At 46.6% G+C, this 16,150-nt stretch overlaps 1 protein-coding gene across 4 annotated transcripts; it reads left to right on the top strand.

Annotated features, from left to right (window-relative positions):
- Positions 1-680: 680 nt before the first annotated feature.
- Positions 681-15,936, top strand: LOC121694894. 4 transcript variants are annotated; one of them, XM_042075303.1, is made up of 7 exons: positions 681-848; positions 964-1,144; positions 6,082-6,146; positions 6,390-6,704; positions 6,802-7,116; positions 14,970-15,077; positions 15,747-15,936. In XM_042075303.1, the coding sequence occupies exons 3-7, from the start codon at positions 6,092-6,094 to the stop codon at positions 15,758-15,760; spliced, it is 807 nt and encodes a 268-aa protein (XP_041931237.1). In that variant the 5' UTR covers positions 681-848; positions 964-1,144; positions 6,082-6,091; the 3' UTR covers positions 15,761-15,936. The 4 variants fall into 4 exon arrangements, with proteins under 4 accessions (XP_041931237.1, XP_041931238.1, XP_041931236.1 ...); XM_042075302.1 differs by lacking the exons at positions 681-848; positions 964-1,144 and adding an exon at positions 5,132-5,461; XM_042075301.1 differs by lacking the exons at positions 681-848; positions 964-1,144 and adding an exon at positions 5,132-5,539.
- The last annotated feature ends 214 nt before the right edge of the window (positions 15,937-16,150 follow it).

The raw sequence follows: 16,150 nt of genomic DNA, 5'->3' as shown, positions 1-16,150 counted from the left end.
GGTACCACCCACAAGTTTGTACGAAGTTCGGTTCATGAGCTACGGATTTTTCAAAATAAAAAAATGAACCTTTGAACACATTTCCTGACGCCGTACAATGTCGTACCATTGAAACGGGCGTGGTTGATTTAGTGGGGGTAGAACTTGGTTTCAGGTCTCTATGACCTTCCTATCAAGAGAAACAAATATGAGAAGATTAAATGGAAAAGACATTTTCATCAAATATTTTTATTTTTGGTATTTGTTCTTTTAAAAAACAGAGGATATAAATAGGGGTGATCTGACTTGAGTGCCATTTAGAGCTACACAGATCTAGTGAACAGAGCTATTGGGTTAGGCATTGTTGCTATCAAAGCTAGATCATGGAATTTGAGGATGTGGACACAGATTGTAATCGAGCTGGAGAAACGTACAGCAATCAAGGCAGGCGTGTCTTTCCTCTTTTTCCCGAGAAGCTGAAAGTGACAAATCACTACTATCTCCACAGGAAACTCTGCAACTCTGCCATCAATCATTATGTTAAGCCTGCCTAACGACTCTATACACGATTTGATTGGCCTGATAGAAGTTTAATTTTTCAAGCTCACAAGCCAACGGAGAGTTGATAGACTAGCCCTGGAAGCAAATGTAATTTGCTGCCGCTAGGGTGCGTCTAGATTTCTAGGCTAGTCTGGAAGAGGAGCTGGAGGAGATGAGGAAGGAGATGGAGGAAGAGGTAAGTTGAGTGTGACTTATGCTAGACCTTAATGGACATATTGTGTTATGACTTTCTCAACACTCAATGTCAGTTTTCTGTTCATCTCTCCTCCCCCTAGCTTGACGACAAAGTCCCAATGGAGTTGAAAAAAGTAAGATGACTTACTTTTACACCTCGATGGACATCAATCTCACTCACTGCCAGTTGTTTTTTTTATGCTTGCTCAAAACTCAGTGTCAAGTTTTTTGTTTATACTTCCTCAACAGACACCAGAGAAGACAAAACGGCTTCGGGTGACCTTGACACCGGTAAAGTTGAAGAATGTCTCGTCTCCAAACAAGACTGTGGAGAGGACGAAGTGTGTCTTGAGGAGGACCAGACGAGCCGTCCACTCCGCTGACCCTTCTGCCACCACCACAGCCCTCCCCTCCACCGATCCCTCTAGAGGTGGGTCGGTCGCGAACGAACTAGTTATTTCGAACGGGTCTTTAAAATGAACGACCTGAACTGGTTCGCCTTTCCAGTTCTTGTTCGTTCTTTCGTTTGTCGCTGCATCACACTGACCTAGTGCTGCTGTGAATGCCTATGGCCCAGCTTCCTAAGGCGAGAGCCAAACCAATCGTATGCTGTTGTCTGTATTGTTTCTAAAACGTTCTCATCGAATTAGCCACTGGGAGAGCATACGATAAAAAATAACGATAATGGTTTACATTAACAATTCCATTTTACATTTCAATATTGGCATTTACATTTAAATATCTGTCTAATGGTAAATGTATTTTGTGTCATTCGTTTGTTCTCACGCCAAGACCCCCCAGCTGATTTTTTAACTTCGGTCTGTCGTTCTCGTTCAGGCAGTCACTCGTTCTTGGCTAGAAGCAGAGTGATTATGGCTCTGTAGCCCATAATGAACACCTTTTTAAAAAAGAAATTAGCTGATCTAGCTGTAGTCTACTCTATTTACCTTCAATATATCAATTTAATGTCAAGGTGAATGAACACATTAGCTACTGCTGCTTTGTCTAAAAGTACACATAATCATGAAGTTGCAGCTATATATTTGCCGCTACAATTACAGTGTTGTGTTGACTGTTTGTACAAACGAGGAGCTGAGAACCTGCATTCCATGATTCACCGCTGAACTACATTGTAGGCTACCGGAAATGCGACTGAACGAACAATTCAGAACGAATCATCTTGGCGAACTGAACGATGCGAACTGTGTCATGAGAACGAACGATAAAATCCACCTCTACTCTGGATTGAAACTTTGTGCGTTCATAGATGACGTTGCGTTTCGGGATAAAATGTTCCTCAAATTTGGCCATTACTACGACGTAGTTATCGACATCAGCGCCATTATCGAACACAAATGACCTGAATATGTGCTCGGCCTCCGGTCCCATTGAATATATCAGGGCATTTACCTGCACTGTTCCCTTATCCTCCGTAAGCAGTGAAGCGACTCGATACCTAGCGAACCTCGGTTTCTAGTCAGGCCATGCTTCGGGCTTGGAAAAGTCTAACTGCTCCGGGGTGGGGGGCGAACTTTGCCATGTGGATGCACACTTTGGTCCTCTAAAGCAGCGGTCCCCAACCACCGGGCCGCGGGACATTCCTAACCGGGCTGTAGCCTACGACAAGAGTAGGCTAAAATGCATGCAAACTAAATAAACTCAATTCGCAATAATGTCACATTCGCAATAATACCCACTGACAATGGTGAGCCAGATACCTCAAAGAAAAAGAAGGGTCATTCAATACGAAATATGACGAGTCATATTTAAAATATGGTTTCGCAGAGACCGGTGACTCGCATGCACCAAGTCCTTTATGTGTGGTATTTGGCGATAAGTTGTCAAACGAAGCAATGAAAACATTAAAGCTAATTCGACATCTAGAGTCCAAGCATCCTACACTTAAGGACAAACCCCTTGAGTTCTTTGAGCGTAAGAAATGCGAGCAAGAAGGACAAAACACTAGTGCGTAAAGCAACCACATCGGTGAATGTGGCTGCGCTAAAAGCCTCATAGTGGCTAGTCGGATTGCTCAATCTAAGAAACCCTTTACTATTGGGGAAGAGTTAATTCTGCCTGTTGGTAAAGGCATGTGCAATGAACTCCTTGGGGAGGCTGCAGCTAAAAAAATAGCTCAGGTACCGCTTTCTGCAAGCACTGTCCATAGGCGAATTGATGATATGTCAGAGGATATTGAGGCACAGTTGTTAGAGAGGGTGAATAGTTCACCGTGGTACGCTATCCAAGTCGGTTGGTTGCAGGTCACTGGCCAGAGTGTTAGAGTTGTGAGAGCCGCTGCAGAGATTTCTTACAGAAAAAAAGTCACCGTTAGCTGCATATTTTAGTGATGAGGGCTGGGTGTCAAAACTCGCTTACCTGTGACATATTCGGGTTGCTTAATGACCTCAACCTGTCACTGCAGGGGAGAATGACGACTGTCTTTAAACTGGCAGATAAAGTCGCTGCATTTAAAGCCAAGCTTGATTTGTGGGTACGACGAGTGGATCGGGGTGTATTTGATACACTGTAAAAAGTAAAACATTGCTGTTTTTCATTTGATATACTTTTTTTCATCCCAATAGCCTAAAAATATTAGATTGTTAAGTAAAATTACATTTTGTAAATTGTGTGTGTCCTTCAATCTATTTTCTTAGATTGATACAATATAAAAGTATAACAACAATATAATTCAAATTATACATTCGATCAAATGACTTTTATCGATCAAGCACGATTCGCGCATGCGCACACATGAAAACTCGAGAGAAACTTCTGGAAGAAGACACTGAAGGCAGAACTTGAGTGGACGGTTGTGTTCGGCAGAACAGGAGGACACTTTGTCAGGTAAGGGAGGAATTAACCAAAATGACACGTCTCCGTTATCCTTGCACTTTATTTCAGTACTTACACTATAATTTTAAGGTGACTAGTTATGTTTTTAAAAGGTGACTTCCTTGGCACCGTTTTACTGATAGCCAGGTTAGCTAATGGCAGTGACCGTTAACATATACGCTTATAAGCGTTTGCAGGATAGCACGACCTACAGTAGCTAATTTAGATACACCTATGCTGTGGGTGGTTGCGTTTCTATAGGAGTCCGCTGTCTTGGTTTGTATAGAAATGGATATTAAGTGACACATACACGCAAGACGGTGGAAATACGGGACCGGTGGAAATAGGGGCAGTTACTATAGCGATGTTAGCTCGCAAGCTAGCAAACGTTAGCTGATTCTAACATGACGGTTAACAAACGGTTTTGGTTAACATTAATGCTAAAAACAGTATTTTCCTAATTAATTCCAGTTTTCAATTGGCATACAAAAGTACTGTAGTTCTTACCTTGGATATGATGACGGCAGAGTTTGTACAGCTTGCAGTCAGATGCATGACAGAAAAGTGACGGTTGAAGTCACCACCAGTGGCAAGGAGTTCGTTGAAAAGTCAGTCAGGGGTGGGGGATGGGTATGCTGTGTGTGCGCATGGGCTTATCGAGAGGCAAAGCATAAGAAATCGTGGAAATTATTAGGCCTGCATATTTTAGTTACATTAAAATGACTACCAAACTGATTTTGTAGAAGTGTTAAAACATAGTAGCCAAGCGGGCTATTACTACTATTCTGATTATTAACATTATTGGTTCTCGTATAGTTTGACGTCAATTTCATTTGAAGCCTTGTTCCTTAATTAAATCAACATTGGTTTATCAGTCACCCACGTTTTATAGACAAGTTACAACATGATTGATCCATTGTTACGTTGGCCCACAATGAAGCTTGTAATGTTAAAATAGTATGAAATTATACAAGTTTAACAAGTTTAATAAGCCTTTCTTATGTGTTATGGTTTGTAGCATATAGTATGTATTTATTTTCATTATAGGCTATTGATTGAATTGTTGTTTATTATTGCTATTCTTCTTAATGTAGGCCTACTTCAAATTGTTTAGGCTACTGTTAAATTTAACTTTGTATTGTTGTTATGTGGCAACTCCAGCTGAACCGAATTCGTTTTGGCAGACAGCATTGGGGACAATGGGAAAGCAGATAATTTAAAATGTGGACTTTATTCCTCCAACAGATCTCATGCATATTATACATAAAAAGTAGGCTATACCTACAGACTATAGCAACTATAAAATCTCAAAGATATCATTGAAATTTAACCATAACCAAAATAATTAGGTAAGTAGGCTAGCCTTGACCTGAAAAAGGTAGTCTTTACACTGTAAATAGTCTATTTTTGAATGTCCCGAAATTAGATAGAAATCAAAAGGCAAATAGCCTATCAGTGATGTTTTATGGTACGTTTTGGGCGTAGGGCATGTGTGACTTAATTAGGCAGATCTTGGGCCTAGGCTATCTATTATGATAGCCTAAGCCTATCCAAGGGTGGAGACCTACCCAAAGATATCCAGAAATGGTGTGTGTGATTTGGGTATGCATACCCCTGATATCTCATTGGCATATCAGGAGTCAAAATAAATCAATATTTTCACTGATTCTTAAAAACTCAGGATATGATCAAAGATGCTCCTGATATGCTGCATGTCATAAAAAATATCCGGTCAGTATATCCCCTGATTCAGAGCCTTTTCACCCAGTGTATCTCTCTCTAGAAATGTCTCATGTCAGTGAGGGATCTCTACAAGTGTGTTTGTGTTTTATGTCTCTAGTCTCCAGGTGCTGATGGTGTGATCAAGGCAGAGCTCTAGCCGAGAGGGGTGGACCTCATTTTACATAGTGCTACAGTATATAAACTACACACTTACCTTCGAGAGTAATAACAAAAAACTCATCTGTATCTTTACAATGGGCTGACTAAAAATGTCAGTGTCCTACGAAAAACGTGTTACTCATGTGAATGAGCAATATAAAATTAAACATTTAAATATGGTACTAAGAACTTGTTTTTTTATGTTATGATTTTTTTTTTAATCTTTGATGATGGATCATGTGTTCCAGCAAAGCATGCATGCCATTGGTGAAGAGTTTGTGTAGACATTAAAGCTCAAAGGAACAACCTTAAAGACTAAAATGTCTCCTCACCAAATACAGGATGTGGTTTTTCTCAGTAGTTGGGGGGGGGGGGGGGGGGGGTGTGGTACAGTTCTTTCCACTGACATTAGACATTATTACAATTGCTGAAATGTCAGAGGACTTTAGCCAAACCACATTGACCTATATTATGGCCAGACCACACAGCCTCTCACACACTTCCAGAATGTGTTTTTGGACAACAACAGAGAGACAAAAAACAAAAGAACCAGATTGAAAAAAAACAGAAGGAAAAACATTGTCATCACAGGTTCACAGATGAAAGTATGCTTCCACTGTCTGAGCTCTGATTACTTTCCATCTCACTGTCTAGTTTCCACGCTATGATGGAGACGTGTATTTTGGTCTGCCTAATCTGGCTCTTTATCCAGTGCCAAGGTAAGCAACACTACCTGAACTAGGTAAATGACATACATACACAAATTAAAATGCATAATAATGTTAACATAAACATATTGATATTGGTTAATCTAATGTTTAAACATACAGTAATGGATATACTGTAGGAATATGAAACAAAGTATGTCAATAATATTTTAATTTGGTGGTAGTGATGAAATGCTTCCTTTATAGAAAGAGTAGGCTACTATAAACTATGTTTTTTTTTGTGTGTGAATTTAGGCAACACTTATTTTCACTATCTGACTGATGAGAACGCCTTAACTCTGTCTTGTGACACATGCAAATGGCAAGTGGACACTGACTTTGACCAATCGGTGGACTGCAACCTGTCCAACAGTTCAGACGCCTGTGAACAAGGGTGCTACTCCATGGGGGAAGAGCTCTGCAAACAGATAGAGGAGCATAAATCGGATCACTGCCAACTTACTGTCAGAAAGGGGTTCTTTGCCTGTGTCAGTGCCTTTGACACAAGAACGATAGTTCCATTTGAAACCCCTCCTCACCATGTAGACTCTTTCCTTGTTGTGCCAGAGAGTAAGTTTAAATGGTGAATCTGCATTACTAAATTAAAATGATTCATAACATGACCAACTAGTTGTTTTTAATGACATGTTTTACCTTATTCCAATAGTGTTCTCAAAACAAATGACTAACATCACTGTACGAGTGTCAGAAGGAGAGTCAGTCACTCTGACATGTGATGTCATGGAAACAAATCTGTTCTTATTTGAGCGACACACTCTGCTTTGGATCCGATCCAGCGTGGACAAGAGCAGCTCTTGTGCTTCCTCCACCCAGCTGCAGAGGCCTGGAACTCATAACCTGACTATCGCCAGTGCTTCTCAGGCTGACAGTGGGCAGTATCTGTGTGCCGTGCAAACAGAAAAGATCCGTGTGTGGAGAATAATATCCAACATCACAGTCACTGTAGACAAATCAGCTGAAGGTAAGCCAAGGGAAAGTTCTGTCCCTAACAGGCACAATGAAGTTAACTAAAAACATCATCATTTGTTTACAGAAAATGCTTTCATTTTAATTTCTGTGTATCTATCAAATAAAGGAATAGTTTCCTTCATTTGCATGTTGTCTTGGCAATCTGCAAATTAAGGAAATTGATTGACTAATTGCAGTCACCATGGACAGACTAGGTCAGTTACTTTGGGAGGGTATTGATCAAAAAGACTCCCCTTGTTTAAAGCAGACATATGGAAAAACATATTTACCTTAGCTTTTTTGAATAAGGAGAGTTCAGTGCATGGCCACAAAGCTACCATGAACCGGAAACACAGTTGTCTCCTCCTTTGAATGCAAATCTCATACTTGGAAATGACCATTCAAAAATGGGCGAAACTGAACAAATACACAATGTGACGCCGAACACAGGCTGTGATCCAAATCATCCCTCTGATCACCGTCCACCAGATACCACTTTGACATGGAGTTCAGGTAGAACTTGCTGTAGCCTGTTGTGAATGGTCTTTGGCACCCAACCAGCGTAAAGCTGACTTAATTAAACATGTGGGTGCTAGCCGTGGGGGCAGCCGTACTGGTTAGCGTTTCGGACTTGTAACCGGAGGGTTGCCAGTTCGAACCCCGACCAGTAGGAACGGCTGAAGTGCCCTTGAGCAAGGCACCTAACCTCTCACTGCTCCCCGAGTGCCGCTGTTGTTGCAGGCAGCTCACTGTGCCGGGATTAGTGTGTGCTTCACCTCACTGTGTGTTCACTGTGTGCTGAGTGTGTTTCACTAATTCACGGATTGGGATAAATGCAGAGACCAATACAACCAGATGAGCACGAGGGGGCGTATGGGCCATTTTATTCTCCAGGCTAATAGGGTTGTAAATGGGCTCGTGAAATAGCATCTGAGCATGTTTTTGACAGACAAAACATGCTGCACATATAAAAACAAGTTGCATACCTTCCATGTTAACATCACAAAATAAGGTAAAATACTGTGTTCATCCACTCTATGCCATCTTAAAATTTTGGTGGTGAGAATAAAATGTCATTCAACTTGTTCAATTCAGTTTTTAGGACAGTTCTCTGGCAAATGTACTTGAAGTCCTGTTTTTAAATGACACTGTATGATTGAATTTTGATATGAATGTTGACAAATTGTGCAAGTGATTACAGTTATAGACTTTATCTGAAAAAAAGGAAGTGCTCCCTATAGGTGATAAAGGGCTGCCCATTGCTCAGAGTGTGCTAGTGTGTGTGTTTGCTCCTGGTGAGCTCACTGCTTCTAGTGTGTGTGTGTACACTATTGGGGGTGTTCAACCTTGTATAGCGATGCGCAGATCTGGCTGCATCTTTCAATACAAACATACCTCACGTTTAGCCAGATATATGTAGTGCTGAATCGATCGATCGCACCCGCTGATTTCATACCAGACCAGAAAGCCAACATTTTCTTCCTACAGATAGTTCTTAGTTGTTATAACTTCTCTGTAGACTTTCAAAGTTTAGGCCTACAATACTTTGGTTTGTCTGTAGAAATCCTCAATATACTACAGTGTAATTATATTTTGAGCATTGTTAGTGGTATAAAAGTAGTTTCTATAAGGGAGGCTATTGGTAACATAGTGTCATGAGCTCTCTCTCTGCCTGGTAACACGTGCTGATTGAAGTCTGATGACCTCCACCTGTTCCTGCTCTGCTCTGCCTCACCCTCGTTACCTACCAGCTGCACTGCATTCACCACTCATCATGCCCTCTATATAAAGCCTTGCTTTTCAGTCCACACTTGTCAGATCGTCTGCAACCAGCACCAGTTACCTGCCTGTTTTTGAAAACGCCTCTGACTCTTTGCCTGTGATCCCGGACCCGCTCGACTACTTCTGTGTTCTCCAGCCCCGGTAATCTTGACCTGCCTTCCGTCCCTCCTCTACGAATACCGCCTAGTCCTTGACTGTACTGCTGCTTCGTTTCAATTGCTGTTGTGTGGGTGTTTCCCCCAGGACTTCCCGGATCATCCAGCTCCTGCCATCGCTGTTCGGCTACTGGGGGAACACACACACGCAGACTCTTGGAACTCCTGTACCCCCCCCGGAACCCCTGAAACCCCCTTAACCCCCTACCCTTAAATAAACTTTTGAACGTGACGCTTTTGTGGTCCTCGTCCTGTTTGGTGTCTGACAGTACGATCTGACCAAACATGGACCCAGCGCACGGTCGAACCAGCATGGAAACCGACGAACCAGAACCACCCACCGCCATGCAACGCCTGGGAGAGACAGAGAGAGAGGTAAACCGCAACACTGCTGACATTGCCTCCCTACTTCAAGCCGGCTACCAACAGCGTCAGCAGTTCCAGCAGCAACAGCAACAACTTGCAATGATCATTCAACTTCTCACCAACCTTTCTCCTCTGCCTGCTCCCACCGGCCCAGCCCCAGCCAGCCTGCTCACCGGCCCAGCACCCGAGTCTCCTGCCCAGTCCACTGCTGCCGTGGCTGCCGGAGCCCCAGAACCCAGGATCGGCAATCCAGAGCGGTTCAGCGGCGACCCAACCCAGGTACGGGCGTTCCTGACGAGCTGCCGTGTCCAGTTTACCCTGCAACCCAGGACTTTTGCCACTGAAGGGGCGAGGGTCGGTTACGTGATCACTCACCTGACGGGCCGAGCTCGACTCTGGGGAACGGCGGAGTTCGAGCGCCAGACCCCAGCATGTGCAACCTTCAACCTATTCGCAGAGGAGATGCTCAAGGTATTCGATTTGGAATCCACAACAGCCGAGGTATCTCGGACCCTGATGAGTATTCGCCAAGGCAGAAGGACTGTTGCAGATTACTCCATTGACTTTCGAACTGTGGCAAGTCGGAGCTCCTGGAACATGGAAGCATTGGTGGATGCCTTCCTCCACAGCCTGGCGGACTACATAAAGGACGAGCTGGTTTCCCATGATCAACCCCCCACTCTTGATGAAGCCATTGCTCTGGCTGTCCGCATCGACCGCAGGATCCAGGCCCGCCGTCGTGAGAGAGGGCGCCAGAGTCCTTCCACCAGCACACGGAGTGTCCCAACTGCCCTTCTGTCCGCACCTGCCACACCATCTAGCCAGCCGGACCAGTCTGAACCGATGGAGATCGGCCGCGCCTCCCTAACCCCTGCAGAGCGCCAGCGACGCATCACCTCCAACTTGTGCCTGTACTGTGGTGGTGATGGTCATCGAGTCGCCACCTGTCCAGCAAAAGCCGGAGCTCACCAGATGTAGGAGGAATCTGGATGAGCTCAATGAACATTCAGCCCTCCATCAGCCGTAAACCCCTCATCCAAGTCTGTCTTCACCTGTCTGATTCCACCCACACCCTGGCAGCCCTGGTGGACTCTGGCGCAGAAGCAAACATTATTGACACAGGACTTGCTCGTCAGCTGGGCTTGGAAAGCCATCGCTTGTCCACTCCTGTTCCAGCCCGGGCCCTGGACGGTCACGTAATTGGCACAGTTACCAGCATCACAGCCCCCATCTCAATGATGGTGTCAGGAAACCACCGAGAGACCATCCGCTTCCACCTGCTCAGCTCTCCAGGCCAACCCCTAATCCTGGGCTACCCTTGGCTCCGTCTCCACAATCCTCACCTCGATTGGGCCTCCGGAACTGTGAAAGAGTGGGGAAATGCCTGCCACCTGACCTGTTTGCGTGCTGCCTCGCTGCCCCCCGGCTCAGTACCCCCCAGCACTGCCCCCGACATTTCTAATGTCCCTGAATGTTACCATGGCCTCCGAGAGGTGTTCAACAAGACCAAAGCCACATCTCTGCCCCCACACCGTCCGTACGACTGTGCCATTGATCTCCTCCCTGGGACTGCTCCACCCAAAGGTCACCTCTACTCACTATCCCCTCCTGAAAGAAAAACTATGGAGGATTACATCAGGGACTCCCTGGCAGCTGGACTCATCCGCCCGTCTTCCTCTCCTGCTGGTGCCGGGTTCTTCTTTGTGGGAAAGAAAGATGGTTCTCTTCGCCCCTGCATTGATTATCGAGGTCTGAATGATGTCACAGTGAAGAACCGGTACCCTCTGCCTTTACTCACCTCTGCTTTTGAGTTGCTCCAGGGATCCACTATTTTCACCAAACTGGACCTTAGAAATGCTTACCACCTAGTGCGAGTAAGGGAGGGTGACGAGTGGAAGACTGCATTCAACACCCACACCGGCCATTATGAGTACCTGGTAATGCCATTTGGCCTCACCAACGCCCCAGCGGTATTCCAGGCGCTGGTGAATGATGTGCTGCGGGACATGCTGAATAAATTCGTCTTCGTGTACCTGGACGACATCTTAATTTTCTCCAGAACTCTGTCCGAACACACCCGTCATGTCCAGCTGGTTCTTCGACGGCTCCTGGAGAACTCGCTCTATGTCAAAGCGGAGAAATGCGAGTTCCATGCTCAGACTGTGTCATTCCTGGGATACATCGTCGCTGAAGGCAATATCCAGATGGACCCCGCAAAGGTCTCGGCAGTTACCTCCTGGCCAGTTCCGGGGAATAGGAAGAAGTTGCAGCAATTCCTCGGTTTTGCCAATTTCTACCGGAAATTCATCCGGAACTACAGCTCCGTCGCCGCTCCCCTCACAGCTCTGACCAGCATCAAACACCCCTTTTTCTGGACCCCAGAGGCCAACACAGCCTTTCATACCCTCAAGGCCCGGTTCACCACTGCCCCCATCCTCCAGATGCCGGATTCAGACCGGCAGTTCGTTGTCGAGGTGGATGCCTCAGACGTGGGAGTCGGGGCCATACTCTCTCAACGGGCAGAGGAGGACAACAAGTTGCACCCCTGTGCATTTTTCTCTCGCCGGCTTTCACCTGCAGAGCGCAATTATGATGTTGGAAACCGTGAGCTGTTGGCTGTCAAGCTTGCCCTGGAGGAGTGGCGTCACTGGCTGGAGGGGTCCACAGTTCCGTTCCTGGTCTGGACCGATCACAAAAACCTCGAATACATCCGCAATGCCAAACGTCTTAACCCCAGACAGTCCCGCTGGGCCTTGTTTTTCACCAGATTCAACTTCACCCTGTCATACCGCCCAGGTTCTCGGAACACCAAGCCGGACGCTCTCTCCCGTCAGTTTCATAAGGATGACGCCCCTTCCCAGGAACCTGCATCAATTCTGCCCGATCCCTGCGTCGTAGCTGCCCTGACCTGGGATATCGAGGAGGAAATTCAAGAGGCCCTCCGTGACCATCCCAGTCCCAGTGCATGCCCAGACGGTCGTCTCTTCGTCCCAGAGAATTTGAGGTCCCGGGTCATACAGTGGGGACACAACTCCCGCCTTGCCTGCCACCCGGGCTCCGCCCGCACCTGCCATCTCCTTGCCCAGCGCTTCTGGTGGTCTTCTTTGAGAAGGGATGTCCGAGAATTCGTCCTTGCCTGCCCCACCTGCAATCAGAACAAGTCCTCCACTCGGCCCCCCGCTGGTTTACTCCAGCCCTTGCCTGTGCCCACACGACCCTGGTCCCACGTCTCCTTGGACTTTGTAACTGGCCTCCCACCATCAGGTGGGATGACAGTCATTCTCACTGTGGTTGACCGGTTCAGCAAGATGGCACACTTCATTCCCCTCCCTAAACTGCCATCTGCCAGAGAGACTGCCCAGGCTGTTCTTGATCATGTCTTCCGTCTACACGGGCTGCCCAGGGATGTTGTCTCTGACCGAGGCCCGCAATTCACCTCTACATTCTGGAAGGAGTTCTGCCGTCTTCTAGGGGCCACAGTGAGTCTCACCTCTGGGTTCCACCCCCAGTCCAATGGTCAATCCGAGCGGGCAAACCAGGAGCTGGAGAAGGCGCTGCGGTGCATGGTTTCTCGCAAACCCCAGGCTTGGGCACAACAACTGATGTGGATAGAGTATGCTCACAACTCCCTCACCTGCTCTGCCACTGGTATGTCACCTTTCCAGTGTGTGTATGGCTACCAGCCCCCCCTGTTCCCCAGCCAGGAAGGAGATGTGTCCTGCCCGTCTGCCCTCGCCTATGCCCGCCGTTGCCGTCGTACCTGGTCACAAGCTCGTGCCACGCTACTCAAGTCAGCTGTCAGCTATGCCACTGGGGCTAACCGCCGAAGATCGCCGGCACCCGCCTACCGTGTTGGCCAGAAGGTGTGGCTGTCAGCCAAGGATCTCCCACTGCGGGTGGAATCGCGTAAACTGGCACCTCGATTCCTCGGCCCGTTCCCTATCCAGAGGGTCATCAGCCCAACCGCAGTCCGGCTCCAGTTGCCAACCTCCATGAGGGTGCACCCTACTTTCCATGTTTCGAAAGTCAAGCCGACGCATGAAAGCCCGCTGGTCCCCGTGCCGCTTCCTCCTCCTCCTCCTCGCCTCGTTGACGGTGGGCTGGTGTACACCGTTCGACGCCTGCTTCGGTCCAGACGGCGAGGTAGGGGCCTCCAGTATCTCGTCGACTGGGAGGGCTATGGACCTGAGGAGAGAACCTGGGTGCCAGCCAGTCGGATTGTGGACCGGACACTCATCGCCGACTTCCACCGTCTGCATCCTGATCAACCTGCAATCCGTAGGGGCCGCCCCAGAGGGGTCCCTAACCGTCCTGCCCGCCCGGCTTCCTGTCATGTGCCTGACCCTGACCCTGTCTCGGTACCTGTCCCGTCTTCTGTCCACGACCCTCCAGCTCCCTCCGAGGATGAGGATGTTCACTCGGACCGCTCGGAGGAATTCTAGCCCTCCACCGGCTCCCCTCCGCCCTCCCGACGTGGTGTCACTCTTGGGGACTTCTGGGGCCGTCCCTTAGGGGGGGGGTTCTGTCATGAGCTCTCTCTCTGCCTGGTAACACGTGCTGATTGAAGTCTGATGACCTCCACCTGTTCCTGCTCTGCTCTGCCTCACCCTCGTTACCTACCAGCTGCACTGCATTCACCACTCATCATGCCCTCTATATAAAGCCTTGCTTTTCAGTCCACACTTGTCAGATCGTCTGCAACCAGCACCAGTTACCTGCCTGTTTTTGAAAACGCCTCTGACTCTTTGCCTGTGATCCCGGACCCGCTCGACTACTTCTGTGTTCTCCAGCCCCGGTAATCTTGACCTGCCTTCCGTCCCTCCTCTACGAATACCGCCTAGTCCTTGACTGTACTGCTGCTTCGTTTCAATTGCTGTTGTGTGGGTGTTTCCCCCAGGACTTCCCGGATCATCCAGCTCCTGCCATCGCTGTTCGGCTACTGGGGGAACACACACACGCAGACTCTTGGAACTCCTGTACCCCCCCCGGAACCCCTGAAACCCCCTTAACCCCCTACCCTTAAATAAACTTTTGAACGTGACGCTTTTGTGGTCCTCGTCCTGTTTGGTGTCTGACACATAGGTAATAAGTTTGATAGTACACCCAAAAACAGCCCCCCAAAATTCAGATTCTTTAGCACTATTACTCAATCTGAGTTTATAGCAAAATTCTAACTCAAACCGGCTCCTCAACATGTGCTTTAGATTCAATCCCTAGATTCCTCAAAAAAGTATATGGATAGCTTAGCTCCCTTTCTCAAGATAATAAATACCTCGTTAGAAACAGGTATATTTCCGACTGCTTTTATTACCGCTGTGAAACATTTACTTAAGTCAAATCTTGACTATGCTATCCTGAGTAACTGGCCTCTCGGAATGAGTACTGCGAACGGTGAGTGCCCAGACCCTACATTTTAATGTGGGTCTGGCTTGTCAGGTTAGCTGATTGGATCATAAACGGCCACAACAACAAAGAGGAATGGCTGATTCTTTTCTATTATTGTGTTACATGTTCCAAATGTAAAGCACTTTGAGCTGCATTACATGTATGTGTGTGTTTTCAGTGGATACATATCTCTTCCACGTGTGTGTTGTCGGGGCCCTGATAGTGATGGGTGTCACTGCTATTGTGGTGGTTGAGTTTCGGAGAAAGATGACCTCTGAATTGGAAGGTAAAGAAACTATGTCTTATAATGTACAATGTTTAACAAGGTATGGTAATGATTTGTTTTCTATTTGTGACGACCTGCGACAGTTTCAAAATAGACAATGAGAAAGGAACTTCTAATAATGACTGAAATCCCTCTCTATAAACTCCTTATGTGCTGTTCTGTAGTGCTATTCACGTGGAGATCTCTTTGCTTATAGTAGTAAAGGACGCAAGGACGTCTAGCCTCTCTACAAACGGAGGTCTGTGCGTTCAGAATAGGACAGTAGATCTCTGTTAAAGGTGTTGTCAGCGATAGCGCAGGATGTCCCATTTGTTTATGTTTATATTTAGAATTATTAGAAGACGATTTTGTCCAAAACAACGTACATTATATTCTTACCAACGACCAAACGAAACACACCAGAGAGGTAGCTCACCCCTCGCTTCAGCATTCCGAGAGAAACTCCACAAAGAGTTTCGTTTTCGTTTGAGGAACAGGCTTCCCCCACTTTGTTTGTTTTTGGAGCCTGGGCTGCCTACAAAGACCAGGTTTTTTTACAGTGTACTCACAGCATGGGCAGCGGATCATGAGGAGATTCCTGCTGAATGTGACAAATAAATGTATGGGCTTGAAATCATATCATCATACAATCGCTGACTGCACCTTTAATGTTTGATATTCACTCTTCAGTAACCAGAAGTTGATGGTCAGAGAGAGGAGGAGCATCGACTGAAACAGGGGTGGAGACAGTTAGGATGTGCGGCTTACCACATCCCATCAGCATGGTGACATGACAACATCTGCAAAAAGAAAAGAAGCCTGAGGAAGACCCAGACGGGTTGAAACGTCGCTGGTTTTAATAAAAAATGTGTGAGCTGAACTCCAGTGTGCGGACATTCCCTCCTTTTTGTTTTACGCTCATACTTTGTCCTGCACCTGACCTAAAGAAAGGTGGGATGTGCACACAAACACTTTACCAAACTTCTATGTTTTTGAATTGTCCATGCAAATTGTCTGGAAAATCCCAACAGCGAAATGGGGAAATTAAGATTTTCTTTTTTTCAATATAGGCTGGGCTAATTAATCAACAGCCA

This window comes from Alosa sapidissima, chromosome 20, assembly GCF_018492685.1.
Source record: "Alosa sapidissima isolate fAloSap1 chromosome 20, fAloSap1.pri, whole genome shotgun sequence".
Classification (NCBI taxonomy): domain Eukaryota; kingdom Metazoa; phylum Chordata; class Actinopteri; order Clupeiformes; family Clupeidae; genus Alosa; species Alosa sapidissima.
The sequence above is the reverse complement of the archived record's forward strand: the minus strand, read 5'-3'. Positions and strand labels throughout refer to the sequence as shown.